Source organism: Rattus norvegicus, chromosome 13 (genome assembly GCF_021556685.1).
Source record: "Rattus norvegicus strain SHRSP/BbbUtx chromosome 13, alternate assembly SHRSP_T2T, whole genome shotgun sequence".
Classification (NCBI taxonomy): Eukaryota; Metazoa; Chordata; class Mammalia; order Rodentia; family Muridae; genus Rattus; species Rattus norvegicus.
The window spans coordinates 33282638-33303784 of NC_141546.1; the positions used below are offsets into that span (position 1 = coordinate 33282638).

Genomic DNA, 21147 nt, shown 5'->3' on the forward strand with positions numbered 1-21147 from the left:
GCCTAGACCATTCCCCTCTAAATTAATTTAGACCTAGGACTGGTCCGTACACATAGGTAGTGGTTTGAGAAGAACCCCACAGGCCCATGAACGCTTGCTCCCAGGTTGGTAGAACTGTTTGGGAAAGATTCGGAGGGAGCTTTGTTGGAGGAAGCATGTTAATGGGGTAGGCGTTGAGGTCTAAAATTCCCATGCCATTCCCAGTCAGCCCTCTCTCTGCCTCACACTTCCCAATTAGATGTGCGCCCAGCTACTGCTTCAGTGACATGCTGGCTTGCCTGTTGCCATGCTCCCTGCCATCATGGCCAGTGACTCTAACCCTCTGGAACTGGGAGTGCCAAATTAAATGCTCTTCTCTAAGTTGCCTTGGTCATGGTACTACGTCATGGCAACAGAAGAGTAAGACAATATAAATCACATTTGTTGTTGGTGACGTATTCCTAAATATACATTTCTCCAGTTTATTAAATATTAATATATATTAATGCTTAGATTTAAAAAATAAATTTCTGTATTTCCATAGAGAAAAAAATCTTTGACTTTAATTCATTTTTTAAAGATTTATTTACTTATTAGAAGTGCTGTCTGTAAGCCAGATATGCATATCATGTACACCTGCATGCCAGAAGAGGGTATCAGGTCCCAGGATAGATGGTCGTGAGCTACCATGTGGTTGCTAGGAATAGAACTCAAACTTCTAGAAGCGCAGACAGTGCTCTTAACCACTGAGCCATCTCTCTAGTCCAACTTAATTCTTATAAGACACCTACAATCTAAAAAAAACACCCAAGATGTAAGATATAAATACTACTTTCCTGTAATTCTGTGAGAGGTGTATGTGCTTGAGAGTTTGAGGACACACACCTATGCCTGTGCACGCAGAGTCCAGAACAGGATGTCAGGGGTTCCTTTCTATCACTTTCTGACTTACAGCCTAAGTCCAGGTGTCTCACCATTTTGGATGCCATCGAGTTCTTGGATCTGACTGTCTTGGCTCCAAAATTCTAGGAGACTTTGGCAGATACTGATATGGGGCCATGTACTGGTATCTTTCTATCAGCAGATTAAGAACCCTTACTCACTAAATGATCTAACAGTCCCACATAAACCCTACTTGTAAACACATACTCTGGCTGTCATGGGGGTCAAACAGAACACAGATAGCATTTTTAAATTAATGTCTCCCCTTCATTTCGCACATAGAAAGCATGTTTAAATTTGGAAACAGATTACGATAATGAAAAAAACCCAAGTAGGTAAAAATTCTTATCACCAGAAAAATATTCTTTAGTAACATATATTCGAAACAAATAAAAACACTAGGTTTACTGTAAAAGATGCAAATGTAGTTTTATTATCTACACAGTGACAAACACCACTGATCTTAGAATGAGAAGGTACAACCACTAAGAAGGCAAAAACCTAGTCTTGAGCATCATAACTCTAGTCACAGCAGCATTCATTACACACACACACACACACACACACACACACACACACACACACACACACACGAGAAATGTTTCCTTTCAATGCATGAACAAGGACTCAAATTATAGTTTTCCTTTAAAATGTCAACTTTTAAGAGAAAAATCCCTAAGTTTAACAAGAAGCAATTTAACCCTTTGGGTAAGTTTTCCACTAATCTCATTTACTAAAGAATAAAGTGAGCAACAGGGGTTTAATATATGTACTGGCCCGATCTTGTCTAAGTGCATCCTGAGTCTCCATGAACTCAATTTTAAGAAGACTAAAGAAAGCAAGTCATGCAGGAACCATGGAAAAGAAATCAACTTAGCATTCTATATTAACATCTATTCAACTAGCAGGGAGGCTGCCAGTTGTGTCTTTGTACCACAGAAGGATAAGGAGCACTGGCTCCTCTCCCAGGAAACCCAGGCCTGATGCTCAGCACCTACATGGCAGTTTACAACCGTCTGTAACTCTAGTTCCTGGACATCAATGCCTCCAAGGACACCGGGCACACACAGGGTGTACAGACACAACTGCAGTCAGAATACCTGTACACTTAAAGTAAAATAACTAAAAAAAAGAAAAGAAAAGGAAAAAAAGGGAAAATATTGAGAGGAAAAGGTGACATGAAGACAATAACGTTTTAAAGGAGTATTGTAAAACCAAGCAGAAATCAGGACTTGGACACTAGAAGTTTTCCACAGAAACAGGGCTGTAGCTTTCCTAGCCTGTCATTTGATTTTTCCTTAGACATGTATCACACAAAAGAATTATGTCTCAGCCTTAACAATCAAGCACAAGAATCGCGTACCTTGCAGATTGTAAGCCGCCAATTGAACTGCTGTATCAAAGGGACACTCTAACCTGAGAACAAAATACAAATTTCCATCAATTTATAGTCTTAATTTTAAAATGAACAGCACCTTGAACATCTGCTTTTACACAACTCTGAACTTATTTGTGTTCACTAGTGTGCAAGCACATTACGTCCCCAGGGATGTGTATGTAGAAGTCCAAGGCCTGTCTGAAGAATCTTCCTTTGTTTCTTCCCACGTTACTGTGTTTGAGACAGTGCTTCTCACTGGACCTGGGGCTCACTGTTTGAGCTACTGTGCTGGCCAGTGAGCCCTTAGCACTGGGGCCACAGACACCGACACTGCTCCTGGGATGGGTGCGGGATGAAGAGTCAGACTCTGCTTGCTCAGTCATCATCTCTCCAGCCCTGAACTGAACCTATTTTCTAAATTATTTTTCTACTACTCAAGGATTTTGTAGTTATATAGTAAGTAATTTAATACTCACTTCCCACTGAGAATATCTTGTTTTAGCTGAAGGACAAATAAATACCTAAGAAAAATAAAAGGCACAAATTAATTAAATAGAACAATTCACTAGAGAAAAAAATCCTATCACTTTAACTTGAGAATACTTTTATTTTCAAACAGGATTTTACTATGCAGTCCTAAATGGCTAGGAAATCAGAGACCTTCCTACCTCTCTCCCCCAACTGCTAATATTAAAGGTGTACACATCCACACCCTGAGAAAATGTTCTTTTCTGGTTTGGTTTTCCAAGTCAGGGTCTCTGTGTAGTCCTGGCTGTCCTGGAACTCACTCTGTAGACCAGGCTGGCCTACAACTCAGAGATCTGCCTGCCTCTGCCTTCTGGGTGCTGGAATTGAAGGCGTGTGCCATCACTGCCTGACTGACAGAACTATCTTACAGAATTTCACTGCCAAAAAATGTACAAGGGGAAAAACAATACAGGAAAAAAGAGGGCACAGAAAGGAGGAAGGGAGCCAGGAAATCTAAGTAAGAGCTGGAAAAACAGGACAGAGAAGAGCAGAACGGAGCGGAGCAACTCTAGAGAAAATGTCAGGAGCACGGTGTGTAAACGGGCCTGTGTCAACACGCACACCTTCTCTCAGGGGCGTAAGGATAACAGCAGTCAACTCAAAGGACAATCCCTCAAACGGTATTAACAACTCAGCTTTTCCACCACGAAGCAACACATATGCAATTAAGAGCCAGTGTAAAATAAAGAGATACATCCTAACAGAAGACACATTAGAGTGAAGTCAATAAACATAACTGATTAACACGTTATCAATTCTGTTTCAAATCCCATCAACTGGCTCACTGGTCACTCCCAACGGATGCATGAATATCAGCTCTTCATCTTTTACAACAAATAAAAGAATCACACACTTCAATTATTTTTAATATTTTAAGACAAGGTCTCACACTGTAGCTTTGACTAGTCTGAAATTCACTTTGGGACTTAGATTAGCCTTGAATTCACAGTAATCCTCCTGCGTTAGTTTCCTGAGTGTTGGGATTACAGACGTGCTATCTTATGTGGCTAGAATCCAGTATCTTAAACATCGTGTTCTAGAATAAAAATTCATCTGACACTTAATTGATAGGCCTGAAGACTCCTAAAATCTGTCTTCTAAAGGTCTCAGCACTCCTGACACACCTCTGAGCAGTGGTCTTACCGGGTTAGCTCCTCACGAAGATTATTTGGTTCCGAGGAATAAAACTTAACTCGAAGATGAAGACAATAGGGTGAACCAACTGCCATTAAAAAAAAAAAAAAGAAAAGAGCTTTAATTTTTTTATTAATTTACTAGTAATCTTCAGTGAGAAAATTTGCTCAAAGTTACTAAACTATAAAAAGAAAGAACAGATTACTTAACATTGCTTCTAAGGAAAACATAGCATACCAAGCACAGCACAGCATTATCACATTCATCTGTCAAACATTAATTCTAACAGTTCAGGGGCAAATGTATAATCTTAGTGGAACAATCAAACAGCCCGGAAAAGCGCTGATCTGTCCTTCTAGTGAGCACCAAGGATCGCCAACATGAAGTAGCTCAAGGCCAAGCACCCCACGCTTTCAAATTCAGTCCAGTGGATTCACTAGCGGCTATGTTCTCAGCAAGTCTGCTCCAATATTTTATAAAGATGGTTTATGTATTTTATAAAGGCAGTTAAACTGCCCTGAAATCTGACACTACAGGAACAAGACAGACTGCGGGGAGCAGACACGGGTATTTTCTCTAGTTCTGCCCACTTAATAATACTTCATTTTATATGAATTACTTCATTATTCTTAAGACTTATTTTTAATTGTGTGTGGGGGGAGGGGCGATGTGCATGTGTTGGATTCTAGCTAGGTAAGATAGCTCATGCAGAGTACAGAAGAAAATGTTAGATTCCCCTCGAGCTGCAGGTGTGGGGAACTGAATGTGGATCTTTTTCAAGACCACACTGTGCTCTTAAATGCTGAGCCATCTTTCCAGCACTGTTTCACTATTCTTATTTAAAAAGAAATACAGGTAAAGGCAGGAGCAATGGCTCATTGCTTAAGACAATTGTTGTTCTTACAAAGAACCTGGCTTTGACTGCCTGCACCTCTTTGGTTCACAACCATCCAACGCCAGTTCCCAGGAATCTGACCAACCAGGGCACTAGGCACACATGGTTCACATATATGCATGCGGGCAGAGCACTCATATACCTAATAAAAATAAATTTAAGTAAAACATTTAAAAAAAATGACAGGCTTCTGTTGTTTGCTGACTACAGAAAGTCAGAGGAGACAATAAATCTACCATGTAGTTCTTACCAGTCCACTATGCCTAGTCTGTGTCATGAATCTCCAAAAAGACAAGGGGAGAAGATTATTACAGTCTTAAGGTTTCAAAATGATTCCTAGAGACAGGTAGAACTCTCAAAACAAAACCAACAACACCGCCCCCCCAAAATAAACCCAAAAATTTCAACACTGGGTGGTGGTGACACCCATCTTTAATCCCAGTACTCAGAGGTCGAGGCAGAGACAGAATGGATTTCTATTTTGAGGCCAGCCTAGTTGAGGGAGTTCCACGAAAAACCAACAGTAAAAAAAACAAAACCAAAAAAAAACCCCAAAAACCAACCAACCAATCAAGAAACTTCAACACAAGTAATTACCTACAGAGAAGCAAAATATTGCATAAAAGTTCAATTTAATTTGTAAGCTGCAAATGTTTCTTCTATAAACTCAAATTATAAGACTCTAGAAGAGTCTAGGTTAAGGTTAAACCTGGAGTAGGTACATTACGCTGAAACAGACACGCCAGTGAGGCACAAGTAGAGTCCACCAAAAATCCTAGCAATGCTTGGGAGGCTGGAGAAGGTCCTGAGCACGAGGCCAGCCTAGGCTACATATCTTGAGACTCTTGGCTGACATAACCCTTAGCCTACCCCCCAAAAAGCAGATGGTAAAGAAACTCATAGGGAACATAATTTTTGAAATGTCCCATTAAGAATCAGCATTTCTGATATCTTTTATTTGCACTATTTTCACATGATTTCCCAACACTTACTTTTTACTTGTTTTTTGATGCTTTTTGTACCATCCAGCCAATGCTGTAAAAAGAAAAAATAACAGTTGAGTACTTATGCAACTGGCAGGACTTTAATGTTTAATAAGAGTTATTGCTTACTGTAACTTTGTTAACAACCACAAAGCGATATTCTACAAAGGGACTGAATTTGAAAGAGGTGGCTCTTAGGGCTTAGATTATACCCTAATTTCCCCAGCTCCCAAATGAACAGCTCTTGAGACTTAGAGAAAAGACGGCTGTAGATACCACTCGGATAGCACTACAAACATGTATATAAATAAAATCTAGAGAAACATTAAATACCATTCTTTTATAAGATTCTCCAGCAGACCTAACACTGAGCAGAGAATGTTTCTTAAATATGGCAAAACTGATTTTAGCACTCATTCAAAGAGCTGGAAGGGCTTTAAAAAAAAAAGATTTTTCTCAAAATTATGACATCTATCAAACGAAGCAGTTGCTTCACAAAGAAAAATGTTGCTACTTGACAAGCAGAGTTCTGCTTTGAGCAGTATCAGCCTTTTAATTTCCATGGCCTCTTCACGGGGAACTGCTCATGATACAAAACACCTGAACCAATCTCATGCTTGCATTGACAAAGCACCATCGGCTCAGCTCTCATCACACACCCCTCCTAACAGACCCTACAGCAGCAGGCTGAAGGACCAGACCCAAGGGGCAGCGCTCCTCAGCATGCTTTCAACTCCAAGCACCAAAGAAGGGAGGCTCTGTGCTAGCTAACTAGTCCACAGAGCCGAGGATACAGTTTCAAGGATCCTGCTAAGCAAAGAATGAATTAGGCAGCACTGTTGCCATGGCTCTGTCTGCTCTCCTTACAAATGCCTGGCTTCTTCTCTCCTTTCTTCCCCAACATAAGGAAAGAAAACTGTGCCAGCAGTGTGCCCCCTACCCTTGAATAAGATGCTCTCGTAAGCATTTCAGTGCAGCTGTGCCAGGCTTTCTTTGTCTTGGTTCTGGGCCTGGGGGGACTGAACCCAGGGCCTCAAACATCCTCGCCAGGAGACCTGCAGCTGAGTCGCATGCCAGTCCCATGTTAGTGTTTCTTCTGGATTCGAAGTTATGTGTGCTACTTAGACATTTTTCATTTAATAAACTGTTGGATGCCCCCGTCTAAACATCTTTCAGCATGGAAAATGGTCAGCTGTACAAATCTTACTGACAGAAAAGTTTGACTTATTGGGAATGACTTCAACCTGGGACAGCAAATAGTGCTTTCATTTTGGCTTAGAAACCCATATTCAAATATCTCAGACTTGCGACAGTCTAATGCTATTACACACTGAGCATGAAATAAAAAGGTTTTGTGTCCAGAATGTTTACTCTCAGAACCACAAACCTGGACATTGCTTACGTTTTATTTCTCTTACTGTAGTTGGGGAGTGTCTGCAAAAGACAAACCCAAAACCCTATCCATGGCTTGTCACTCACTCATGGAATCCTGTTGTGCATGGCACTGAGTACAAATGAGCACACCCCTCAGGTAGGAACTTTTATTAGTAGACAGCAGCTAATGTCTCAAGAACTCACGACTAGGGCTGGAGAGATGGCTCAGCGGTTAAGAGCACTGACTGCTCTTCCAGACGTCATGAGTTCAAGCCCCAGCAACCACATGGTGGCTCACACCATATGTAAAGGGATCTGATGCCCTCTTCTGGTGTGTCTGAAGACAGCTATAGTGTACTCACATACATAAATAAATCTTAAAAGAGGAGGGGGGAGGGAGGGGAGAAGGGAGTGGGGGAAGGAGGGATCGAGAAATATCGATTGACTGTCTAACTCAGAAATAAATGTACAAGGGATTTCATAAGAAAAATCCAAGACAACAATCCAAAAATAGAGTGGATAAAACATTTAAATATGACAAAGGTATAGCATAAATATAGCAATTAAAAAGTGAAAGCAAATACTTAAAAGATCTGAAACACCTTACTGGTATTTTCGGAGGATATAGGGAGGGGTGGCGGAAAGCCTGGATCTATGTAGGCTGGGCTGGCCTTGAACTTCTGCCTCTTCCTTCTGAGGTTAAAGGTGTGTGCCACCATGCCTGGCCATACTGCTGCATTCTAAAGGACATACTGTAAAGTATTACAAATTCCTTCCTCAAAATGTACAAATGTATACACATAAAATGCATATTCTTTAACACTGAGGTAGCAATAAAACAATAAATGAGATCACTGGTGAGGGGCCGGAGAGATGGCTCTGTGGTTAAGAGCACTGACTGCTGCTATTCCCGAAGGCCTGGATTCAACTCCCAAGCATCCACAAAGTGGCTCACAGCCTAATGCAATTCCAGTTCTAGAGGATGTGACTTCCTCTTCTGGCCTTTACAGGCATTGTGAACATGCGGCGCACAGACATCCATGCAGGTAAAACACCCACACACATAAAAGAAACTGCAGAAAGTGTATTTTAAAGAGATTTATTTATGTATCTAAGTAGACTGTTGCTCTCTTCAGACACACCAGAAGAGAGCATCAGATCCCTTTACAGATGGTGTGAGTCACCATGATGGTTGATGGCAATTGAACTCAGGACTCCTGGAAGAGCAATCAGTGCTCTTAACCACTGAGCCATCTCTCCAGCGAGCAAAAAGTATTTAAAAGAAGATAACTAATGATATTTTTCTGCTTTCTTATATTTTCAATTTACTCTGCAACAAACACATTTGTTTCAAAGAATAATATAGACCTTTATTATACATCTGATAATAGATAATATAGTCACGTTTGGGGCAGTAATATTAAAAAGCGGAGGCAGTTATCTGCACTCAGTTGCTATGGTGCAGATATATGTGGTTGTCTGAGCTGTTGTGAGTACCTGCTTCTCTTTCAGAGAACGAGTTCAATTCCCAGAACCAACGTCAGGTGCTTCGCCTTTAACTCCAGCTCCAGGGAGCCAATGCCCTCTTCTGGCCTCCACACACACCTGCACACATGTCTCTGTCTCTCTCTGTCTCTCTCTGTCTCTCTCTGTCTCTCTCTCTCCAAGATCTATCCACTATAAACTATATGCACTTCCTCGAGTATGGTTTCATGTGATTCCTTCTCAACTTTTCCAAACTGGAAGAACCATCTTGCATGTCTATATCTGAAGAACAGTTAACATTACACTGATAAATTAACAGGCTACTTAAGACCTCACCTCCTACTCCTCTTTCTCTTTTGCAATATGATCTCAGTTTATAGCCACGGCTGGCCTGGAACTTGCTATGTAGACCAGGTTGGCCTAGATCTCAGAGAGTCACTGTCTCCTTAGTGCTGGGATTAAAGGAACACTCTACAACGCTCGGCCAATTCATTACACTGAGGAAATAAGAGAAGGAAACAGAGCACTTAACTAAAATCATGCCCAGGCGTAGAAACCTCTTCCTGGTTGATCTATTCAAGGCTACTTTCAGGAGCATTAAGATGGCTCAGCAGGAAAGGGCATCTGCAGGCAAGGCTAGTCTAATCTCTAGGACCACGGTGGAAGAGACAACAGACTCCTCCAACTTGCCCTTGAGTTTCCCATGTGTGTCACATGTAGGTAAACACACGACACAAAGTATAAAAACAAACAAAAACCGAAAGACTATCTTCCTGACTACACTTTTCTACTCTTACCAACGGCCTACCATTAATACAAAGTTCTGCCGGTAGAGACAGGTTGGAGGTGTACACCACACAGTACAGTAATCTCGGTCTTCACTATGGAGTCCTGTAGCTCCACTTCAGTGGACAACTCAAACAAACACACCGAAAATGCAATTTAGGAGCTGGGGGAGTCCTGGTCACCACTCTTATGAGGGAGGTCTGAGCTCATGTTCATGGACTCTCAAGTCTGTTTTCTTTCCTCTCCTCTGCATTCCATGGCCAGGGACTAGAAAGCTCAGAGCTCAGAGTCAGGAGCTGATGTGCTTCCTAAACCAGGTCTGAAGAGTTACATTTCCAGTGCTAAGAAGATCAAGACGGAAAGCATGCAGACACAGATTCCCGGGGGCAAAACTCAAACTTTAGAAAAAAATAATTCCCTCTGACTTTCTAGTTTTAAAGTTTAGTTGATACTAAAAACTAAGATATTAAAAACAATATAGAAGGGGTTTGGGATTTGGCTCAGTGGTAGAACGCTTGCCTAGGAAGCGCAAGGCCCTGGGTTCGGTCCCCAGCTCCGAAAAAAAGAACCAAAAAAACAAACAAACAAACAAACAAACAAACAAACAATATAGAAAGCTGTCTCTCCTTTCACTCTCAGCATCTGGTTATGGAATAAAAATTTACTCATATATCTTAAAAGATAATATATAATCATAAAAATAACAGGTACAACTAACCAAAGAATCACCTAGGAAGCTTCTAAAACAACAACAACAACAACAACCACACACACACACACACACACAAACTCCATGCCCTCCATCCAAATAGTGTGCATGCAGTGCTTCAGTGAGCCCAGCCTCTGAGTGCCTGAAGAAGCTCCCACCACTGCTGAGAGGGCAAAGGGCGTGTAAAACACAGAAATGTTAGCTATCTTTCAAAACAGCCTTCGCAAGAAATAGCTCTGTAAGCAGAGGCATTTTTAACATTTCAAACTACTCTAGGAACTGTTGAAAAAAAAAGACACACACACACACACACACACACACACACACACACACACACACACACACAGAGAGAGAAAGAGAGAGAGAGAGAGAGAGAGAGAGAGAGAGAGAGAGAGAGAGAGGGAGAGGGAGAGAGAGAGAGAGAAGAGGATTTGTAATAAAATAAAACACTTCTGCTTAGTCTAGATGCTAAGAAACACTTCCTTAGTGACTGCTTTCCTTAGAGTTAACAGTCTGTCCTAAATATTTCAAAAGACTTAGACCAGCCATTACAAAATATTTTCAAGGTATCTTTGTTAAAATTTTGTAAACTGTCAAATTCATGTCTAAAATATAGGTGATCTAAGTATGTAAATCACCTTAAAAAATACACTTATTCTTTTTGTGTTTCTGTCTTGCCTATCTTATGTGCACCACATGCATGCTTGTACCTGTGGAGGTCAGGAAAGGATACAGATCTTCCACAAGGTGCTTTTCTAAGGTACTTCGTCACAGCAACAAGGAAAGTATTAAAGTGCATACACTGGAGCTAGAGAGATGGTTCAGGTATTAAGTCAGCCTCTTTCTCACTCATAATGCTTCAGTTCCCAGTACCTACAGAAGGTAACCCCAGGGGTCTCAGGCACATATCCTTTGCTCATACATAAATGCAGGCACTCACATAAAATGAAAGTAGATATTTTAAACATTAAGAAATCAGAGAGATCAATGACCTAATGGTGCACCTCAAGGTCTTAAAAAACCAGTAAGAAAGCCAAACCTAACTCAGCAAGAACTGAGATTAATGAAGTAGTAATAAAAAAAAAAAAACAGTATTAACATAACAAAGAGATGGCTCCCTGGAAGGATAAGCAGTTATTGGTGAGCCACAGGCTAAACTACTACTAATTATAAGTTATATTTATAATACCAGAGACAAATTACAAGAAATACTGCAGACGTCCATTTTGAAAACTTGTAAGTTAGAGAGAGAGAGAGAGAGAGAGAGAGAGAGAGAAAGAAGAATAACCTCCAAGACAAATGACCTACCAAAATTAAACCTAGAGATTGAACAAGAATAATATTGAGGGGCTGGAGAGATGGCTCAGGGGTTAAGAGCACTGAGTACTCTTCCAGAGAACCCACATTCAATTGTCAGCACTGCCACAGCAGCTAACATCTCTCTATAATTAGTTACAAGGGGTCTAATGCCTTCTTCTGGCCTTTGTAGGCAATGTACACATATAGTATGCAAACCTATATACAAGAAAAACACCCATATACATCAAATAAATTAAATCTTAAAAACAATATTTAAGATATGGTAATAAAAATTCCCGACTAGGACAAAGCCCAGTACCAAATATACTCACTTTAAAGATAACCAACATCAATGATCAAAATCAAAGGGAAGGAATGCTTCCCAATTCTCTGCTACAAGGCCAGTATTGCCATGATAATCAAACCAGGTAAGGACTCAACAGACAAAACAAAACAAAAAACCAGGAAGAACTCCGTGATGAGCACGGATGCACAACCTCTCAGGACTTGCAACTAGAATAGAACAACTTGTTAAAGATCACACTTGGGGCTGGGAGGAATGGCTCAATAGGTAAAAATGCTTGCTATATAAATCCGAGGATCTGAGTTTAAACCCTGTAACCCAGATTAAAAGACGAAACAACAAAGCAAAGCAACCCACAAACCCAATGCGGGGGTATGCATCTGTCGTGCTAACACGGCCACAGCGAACTGGGGAGGACAGAAAAGCCAACTGGCCCCAAGGATGTCTGCAGTGCAGAATCAAAAGAGATGCCACCCCAAAAGGGCAGAAGATAAAAACCAACTCCCTAAATTGTCGTGTATGTGCACTCGAGACACACACACACACACACACACACACACACACACACACACACACGCACGCACACGCACCCTAAACCCAAAACATAAAATTAAAAGTTCCTGTAATGTGAAAGAAGCAATCACCAGAGGCAAGAGGACGGTAGGAACCTTGCCAGCTACTCATCTCCAAGAGGACCAGTATCTGGAGCATAAGAGATCAAACACCTAAGAGAATACAGTCTACACAGAAAATGGGCAAATGAAATGAAAATGCACTTTTCAAATGAAAAGCACAGCTGGCAAGTACACTGACAAGTCAGCCTCTTTAGGCTTCTCAGGAAGAGACAAATCAGAGCTACAGTTGAGACCCCTTCTCACCCCAGAAAGAATGGCTATCACCAAAGTGGGGGGACCCCTTCTACCTTGTTGTGGGAAGGTGAGCCAGTGTAGTCACCATGTAACACTGCAATCTCATGCACTTAGTGGGGATGTAGAATGGTGCATCTGCTATGGGAAAGTTTGAATTTTCTACAGAAATGTCAACAGTTACCAGATTAACCCAATCCTTTCTATGCACCATTTGGTGCATAACCTGGAGAACTGAGACTTGATGGTCACGGCAGCATCCATAACAGTCAAACGGAAGCAAAGGAAATGCACATCCATTGCTGAACACGCAAAGCGTGGAGCAGTCAGTCCTAAGTCGCCCAGCTACAGCACAGGATCAAGTACAACAAACACTAGCTTTGAACACTGTGACAAGAAAGGCTGTAACCACATAAAAAATAAGAACAAAAACACTAAATATATAAAAATTTCAAAATAAGTAAATCAATATGGACAGAAATACAGTACTTGCCAAAGTAAAGTATTGGAGACATTTAATAAGAACCAAGTGGTAACATATCCAGGGCTCCTTTAAGGAATGATGGAGTGTTCTGAAACTGGCAGTAATAGTTGCATAGTTCTGAACGTGATAAAAAAAATTATAAAATCTAAAGTGGCAAATTTTATAGCATGAAAAATACATCTCGATTTTTCAAAGTGGCCTCGTTTTGACAAAAAAATGCTATGGCGCCCCTAGCTGAAATCAACTGTTTTCCTCAGGCACGCCTTTTAATCTTCCTTGTCAAACACTATCTCCAGAGTAGACAACTTCGAAGGCGTTCCCTAACGACTGTGCTACAGTATGCGAGACAACTGAACACTACAGTACATGAGCTCTACTTCCTCCCCAGAGAAAGAGTCCAGGAATAATTCAGTGGCTTGAATTCAGTCAGCATTTGCACAAGGGGAATGGAGCGACTGATCAGGTTTGGTTACACAGCCACAATTTTTTAGGTGTGTAGTAGGAACACACATTTAACAGAAACATTCTGTTTTTGATGCTTTCCCAGACGAATAATACAAGTAGCATTACCTTCTCGGCTGAGAGACAGTGGCAGTGAGTCAAGAGTTTCAGTTCCAGGGCTGCTTATCATGTGATAAACAGCCAGGACTCTGCCATTCACTCCAGCGCTCAGCTATGACTGCTGAGTAGGCAATCACAGATTGCTCAGAATGATATATTCCATAGATATATGCATTTTGAACTTATAGCATTTTCAATTTACAATAGATTTATTAGGACATACTCCATCTTAAGTCAAGGAATTCCAGTAGGCATCTCCATAGATGAGAACTATTATTACAAATATAGAAGGTGAAAACCTTTGTAGTATCTGACTCAAATTAGACTTAATAGACATTGCATGGCACCCACTATACATCTCTATATGGAAATCACTGTGAACTTATGCTCTCAAATCCTATCACCATGCTTGCTAAACATCTTGCTAATTCCAGGACTGAGGTGGAAATACCAGACGAACCTGGAACATTTCCTTGGGCATAAAGTAAGATAGTGCACAAAGAATGACATATTCATGTTAAATGAACATGAAGATACTTTGAAGTAGCTCCCATTTGACCAAACTGGGAAAATGTGAGCATCAAAATAAAGGACAGCAGCAGGACACTGAATGAAATAGGAATCTATTTACAAATAGCTTGATGGGGAACAGTCTCAGAGAAACTGTTAATAAACAATTAACTACAAAGGGAAAAATGGAAACCGGAGCACGCAGTGCACACCTGCAATCTCAGTGCTTGAGAGGCAGAGGCAGGAGCTTCACAGATGCTGGCTAGCTCACCTACACAGTAGAGTTTGGGATGTATGAAAAAAATACAAAGGGGAAAGTAAGTGACTTACAAATGAGGCTTGGAAGACACACTATGTCATTAAGTGATAAAGTTAGTGTCACTAATTGGGGTAGGACAGAATGGAACACAGGATTAACTCTAAAATGAACCTACTTCAGCAGGTAATGAATCCACAGAAAGGGACAGCATGCAGAATCCACAGAAAGGGACAGCATGCAAAGTAACCGGTTTGTTTCTTCGAAGTCATGAAAATAAAAATGCCACAGAAGCACAGTGTCTCAGATTAAAGGCAACTAGAGACATGACAACTAAGCAAAACAGGTTCTGACCAGACCTCGGGGGCTACCGAGGGCATTCTAGAGACAACTCTATTGACTAAAATAAAGACTGGATGGTGAAGATTTCTCAATTGCTGGGTTTGATGGTGGAACGAAATTATAAACCATGCTTGTTTATAGAAAGCATACATGAAAGAATTTAAGGATGATGGGACATCTTACCCTCCAACTTTCAAATGATATTTGAATCATTCTTATGGCTGTTGTGTGCATCTGAGACTGTTCCAACTATGAAATTATTGAATGTGTATGCAACTATAAAATGACTGAATGAAATAAAGTCTTTAGTAAGGAATATTAATCCTTTAATCCTGGTATATTGGAGGGAGAGGCAGACAGCTCTTTCTGAATTTAAGGCCAACCTGGTCAACATAGAGAATACCAAGACAGCCAGGAATAAAAGGTGAGACTGTTTAAAAAAAACAAAAACAAAAACAAAAAACCAAACAATTATCTATATATACATACATACAGAAAAATAAATGTAACCAATCTACTTATTAATTTTGGTTATCTCTATGATGACTCCATTATTCAATAGGCATCATACACATTTAGGACTGCTTGGTAATACTAATGAATTAAAATGTAGTACATTAGTTTTAGGTGTATGAACATGCCACATGGTTATGACTAAAGTATAATACATTAATACCTTGGATCCTTATATTTTGCTGTCCACTTTAGATATATGTGTATACATATGAAGAGATCTGTAGGTATTTCCCATAGTCTCAGAGTTCTGGGGGGTGTGCATGTATGTATGTGCTTGCGCACATGCAATACCTGGATGCCCTTATTCTTTTTGCTTTCTCTGCCTATATCATCATCACCATCACCATCATCAGCATCATCATCACCACCACCACCACCATCATCACTACTATTACTTCTACCAAAGTGTTATCACAATAACTTCTTATATTTTTTTTAAAGATTTTATTTATTTTTATGTATTGGTCTTGGCCTCAATTTATGTCTGTGAACCAAGTGAGTGCAGTGCTCAGAGGCCAGAAGAGGATGTTAGGCCCCCTGGGACTGGAGTTATAGACATGTGGGGACCAGGAATTGAACATGGATCCAACTGAAGAGCAGTCAGCCAGTGCTCTAACTGCTGAGATCTCTCCAGCGCTAACTCTTCTTGGCTTCAGTCTATCTTATTCTAAAGAATCCTATACGATTTTTCTACATAGAATTTTCTGAAACAAGAGACAGAGAGTTCAGAGCACTGGATACTCTTGTGGAGGGCCAGGGTTTGCTTCCCAGTACTTATATGGTGACTCACAACCATCTGTAACTCCAGTCCCAGAGGATCAGCTACCCTCTTCTGACTTCAGACATACATGTAGAAAAACATGCCCCCAACATAAAAATAATAAATATTTAAAAAAACTTTCTTAAACAAAAATAATCTGCTTGCAAAAGATCCAATTCCAATTACTGAAGAATAAGTATTCCAAGTATTACTTAACAATTTTGATAGTCAGTTTTAAGGATAACCACTAATCCCTCTCAACCCTATCACCTACTTTCTTTCACACACACCTCAGTGAAATCATAATATAGCACTAAGTTCTTTGAATAGCTTCCAACTTCCTACTCTGTTAGCTCATCTGAAAGGCACAAATAGTTTTTATAGACACAGAATCATAGATCTGAAAGAAGCCTTAGAGATGCTTGTCTGCTGGCTTTATAAAGTAGAAATTAACATCAATTGTCTAAGAGCAAATAAGACTCCAGTATTAGTATTCTTTACACAGTGGTTCATAGCACCCTAGATAGATTTCCAAACCTCATATTCAAAAATGTGCTTTCATAAGTCAGATTAGGGCCAGATCTTTTTGTAAAAAATTATTTCAGGTGATAGTAAAGAACTGCACAGTATAGTGGACCCAACTCTAATCCTAGGCTTAGGTAAGGTAAGAGTGTCAAGCTCTAGGCCAGCCCAGCTGCAGAGCAAGACCCTATTTTAACCAACAAGTAAAATAAGATAAAGATTGTGTTTCAGGCTATAGGAAATGACACAAAAATAAAGAAAGCATTGAGTATATTTTAGCTTTTAAGCACTTAGTCCATGATCTGAAAATTGCTATTTCTGTAGTCATAACAGAATTTCCAAAAGATACTCACTGCTACTTGGGCTGAGTCCATGAATCTCAGACCAAAATAGTCACTTTCAATCAAGTCCAGGTGATACATAATTTGGTCAAACAGCTCCTGTCCTTTGGCTTTTTTCTGAAATGGCAAGAAGATGAATTAATAAGTGGTTTAAGCAGGGTCATTGTCCTATTTCTGATCTTAGAGAGAAAAAGTACTTCTTTTAGTCTTCCACTTATTTCTAAATTTTCTTAAATGCTTTTTTTCCTCCAATTGGAAGATTTCCATATACAACCTCACCAATTTCTTCATTTTTTAAAAAAGAGACTTATTTATTTATTTTATGTGAGTACACTGTTGTTTTCTTCAGTCATACCAGAAGAGGGCAGTGGATCCCATTACAGACGGTTGTGACCCACCATATGGTTGCTAGGAATTGAACTCAGGGCCTCTGAAGAGCAGTCAGTGCTCCTAACCACTGAGCTATCTCTCCAGCCCAAATTTCTTCTTGATGTGCAATCCCCAATTCCACTCCCTGTATTTTCTATTTAATTATACTTTCCCACCTAATGTATCCTTCCACGGGGATATAATAAGCCACTGCTCTTATTTCCCATGTTAACCTTCCTGACTTTACCTGCCTTTGCCTGAGGATGATCTGTAATGTAGTTTTTGTCATCTTTGACTTCTGAGATACTTCTATGTACTTGTCTCTGTATTTCAGGAGTGGAAGTTACCCTCTCCAGACTAAATATAACGAGAAAAAACAATCTAACCCTAAAGTTTATGACTGCTTCATTTAGCTCTGATGCAGGCTGGGTAGGATCCTAGAGAAGAGAGCCCTAAGAACCACAAAATCAGTTAATCACTTATCTTTCAACAAGAATTCCTTTCTCTGCCTCTACTCCTTTTCCAGGTCCCCTTACCTTTCCACTAATAAACCTTCTCCATTCTAAATGGTGAGTCCTGAGGCTCACCTGAGGGGAACCGCGGCAGTCCACTGAGTGCTCCCTCCCACACCATTATACCTGCTGCATTTTATACAGCACAGCATTAAGGACAGCGATCCATCCACTCCCGTCCCTAGAAGGGACATTCCTCCAACTGTAACTGGGTGCCATGTAATAGGGAAGGAACTCTGTCCAGGTTAGGGGGTTCTAGAATGAGGCAAGGATACATAAATAGACGGTATGACAGCTCCAAGGTATGGTTAAGCAGAGTATGTAAGGGAGAATACAGGCAGAAGAATCTGGAAGAGTCCAGAGCAGAAAGATTAATAAAATAAACATGGTCAACAGACTAGCTGGCCATGAGAAAAGAGGAGAGAGATGAAGCCCAAGAGTGCAGGCAGAGGAGATCAAACGAGCAAGTGGAGAGCTTGAACCTCAGGCTATAAGGGAGTGGGAAGCTGAAGGAAGGGAGCCCTGTGAGCTAAGCCTAGAGTAGAGGGCAGGGTGAGAAGCGCTGAGAGGCTGGCATCCTGGCTCTGGAACAGGTACTGGTGATAGAGAGGGAGCAAGGGGCCAGCACCCCTTTTGCTATGCTAACAGGCACCACAGCCTGCCTTTTGTCCCAAGCTTCTTTTGCTACAGAGCCCCTTGGAGGGCACACACTAAAGATCAAGACCACAATGGGCATGGAAGGGTGAGAACAAGACGTGTATTCAAACTTTGTTTTCTTCAGTTATCTTTCTTTCCAGGGACACTCTAGTCTGCAGTCAGGATAACCCCATGCCTATCCCAGGCATGAGGGAGAGGAAGGGAGGGAGGGAGGGAGACCAACAGACAGGGCAGAAGAGGCAGAGGAGAAAGACACAGGAGAGAGGGAAGAAATAATAGGGGGTGTGAACCAGAACTCTTGCTAATATTCGCATTTATTTCCTAGGTTTTATAAACATTCCTTCATGGGCTAGTCTTAAGCAGGAAATCAGAAATTCCTTTTGTGTCCCAATAGAGCCAAATGTCTCATGAAGGAATCTGGGATTGAGGATGATTTTAACTTCATTTGGGGATCAATCTGTATTCTATATTAAAGCTCTATTTCAAATACTGCTAATTTCTTTGATTAATTTAACAAATATTAATAGAGCAGTTACAATGTGCCACTACACAGAACTACACAGAAGAACAAAACAAGAGGGCACTTGTCCTTAAGAAAATAATTATAATGTCGTTAAATATAAGGACAAGATGAAAAATAAATGGGAGATAGTATTCAAATAGGAAGACTCTTTTAAGCAAGAAAAATTTCAATGAACTATGAATACAGGAAGCAGTTCCCTACAGAAATGCAAAGTCCTTACACTGGAAGGGCAAAGGCCATCAGGGACAAGTCCAGCACAGCTGAAGCAGAGTGGACTGATTCCCCCTTTTTAAAAATGTGGCAGATTCCCCCTTTTTAAAAAGATTTATTTATTTTGTGTATGAGAACCCTGTTGCTGATGCACCAGAAGAGGGCATTGGATCCCATTACAGACGGTTGTGAGCCACCATGTGGTTGCTGAGAATTGAACTGAGGACCTCTGTTAGAGCAGCCAGGGCTCTTAACCACTGAGCCATCTCTCCAGCCCAATGTGTCAGATTCTTAACCCATAAACATTGAAACTGAATAGGCAAACAGAACAAGCCTGCTGTCTCAACAGTCTACAAACTGGGAAGGAAGGAAGGGAACGGTAGTTTATTGGGCATGACAAAGATACCTTTTTTGATTGGGTATGGGATGTTGTACATGTAAATGTAGGTGTGTGTGAAGGCAGAGGCAGTGGACCCCTCTGCTGCTGTGAGCTTTCTGATACAGTGCTGAGAATCGAACTTGAGTCCTCTATAACAGTATACACTCTTAACTATTGAGCTACCTCTCTGGTCTCACTGTTAACAAATATAAAAAGTAACAATTATGCTTATTTTATAAAGTGCCATCAACAAAAAAGGGAGCCCAAAATGTTTTTAAACTCTTGATCCTCTCCCCTAACTCCCAATGCACCAAAGTGTCCAACTTCCATTACGCCAATTCTAGATTACACTTCTAGATTTAATTTCACATTCTATCAACATTCTGCATTTGTTCCAGAAACAACACCACCACCACCACCACCACCACCACCACCACCACCACCACCACCACCACCACCACCACCACCGTCTTTAAAATATTTGACCCCCTCCTGTCCAAGTATCAGTCCCTGCCTTCTGAAGTATGATAGCTGTGCCCTAGAGAGGATGGGCTTCTGCAAGACAGAGAGAGCAAGAGCCAGTTCTTGTATGTATGAAGGTTATGTGTTTTACCTTCTTTAGTAAGAAGCCAATTGGAACGATCCAATAACGCAGACATGGGCATTTTCAAATTCCTTAAGCCAGTGATGCCCAATCTAAAACAAATCTACATCTAAAACAGAATTTCTTAAAATAATCTGGCTGTTGGAATAGCATGGATATTTAACAAACCTAGTTCATAATGTCAGAGTAACTAAAGGTTTATTATCCAAGAACAATAGTTTAAACATAACAAACATGCCACAAGTGCTATTTTTGCAATAAAGGAATGACTGTAAAGGAATGACTGCCTCAAAGTACCAATAGCTTCAGGGGTTTTATTTCAAATTGAGCCTAAAAGAACAAATGCAGCTTTGCCACTATCAGTGCAAACAAAATAAAGATAGGAGGGGGTCCTGAGTCTTTGGTGGCACGGAGAGCAGAAACAGACAGGAGTCAAGCAAGAGTAAGATGAGCAGGCATAGGTACCTACGAGATGCAACATGTTTTCTCCCCCCCACTTCCTTCCAGACCCACTACCCAACTTTGTTCTCTCTTTCCAACAACACTAAAAACAAAATCAAATGTCAACAACACAAAGGTGTAACAACCCCCCGGGGGGGTTTGCTTTGTTGGCTCGTGAGTCTACTCTGCAGGGCAGTTGACATGCCCAGTGACACGCCATTGGAAAAAAAAATGATTTTCTCTTTTTCAGCTTGTCTTCAGTTGCAAATAGTTTTCTGGTCAGGGGTGGGACCTCCTGTTCATGTCCCCCTCTCAGTGCTGGCACCTTACTGACTTGAACCAGTACAGGTCTTAAGCATGCTGCGACAGTCTCTGTGAGTTCATATGTGCACCCCTCATCAGTCTTGCTGTGCTAGAATATATTGTTTGCTTGGTGTCATCCACCACCTCTTTCCAACCCCCACTCTTTCTTGCACAGATCCCCAAGCTTGGAGGGGA

General features: G+C 40.8%; 1 protein-coding gene across 46 annotated transcripts in view; it reads right to left on the reverse strand.

Moving 5' to 3' along the window:
* The window catches only part of Epb41l5 (erythrocyte membrane protein band 4.1 like 5), a 116292-nt gene that overhangs the window by 84182 nt on the left and 10963 nt on the right, over window positions 1–21147 (reverse strand). For all 46 annotated transcript variants that reach the window (XR_015635189.1, XR_015635190.1, XR_015635191.1 and 43 more), the window contains 5 exon segments: window positions 16967–17071; window positions 5849–5891; window positions 3971–4049; window positions 2776–2820; window positions 2285–2337 (listed from right to left, as the gene is read on the reverse strand). Coding sequence is in view for 38 of the 46 variants with exons in the window: in XM_087580581.1 (XP_087436707.1) it covers window positions 2285–2337; window positions 2776–2820; window positions 3971–4049; window positions 5849–5891; window positions 16967–17071 (325 nt within the window). In the remaining 8 variants the exon portion in view is untranslated.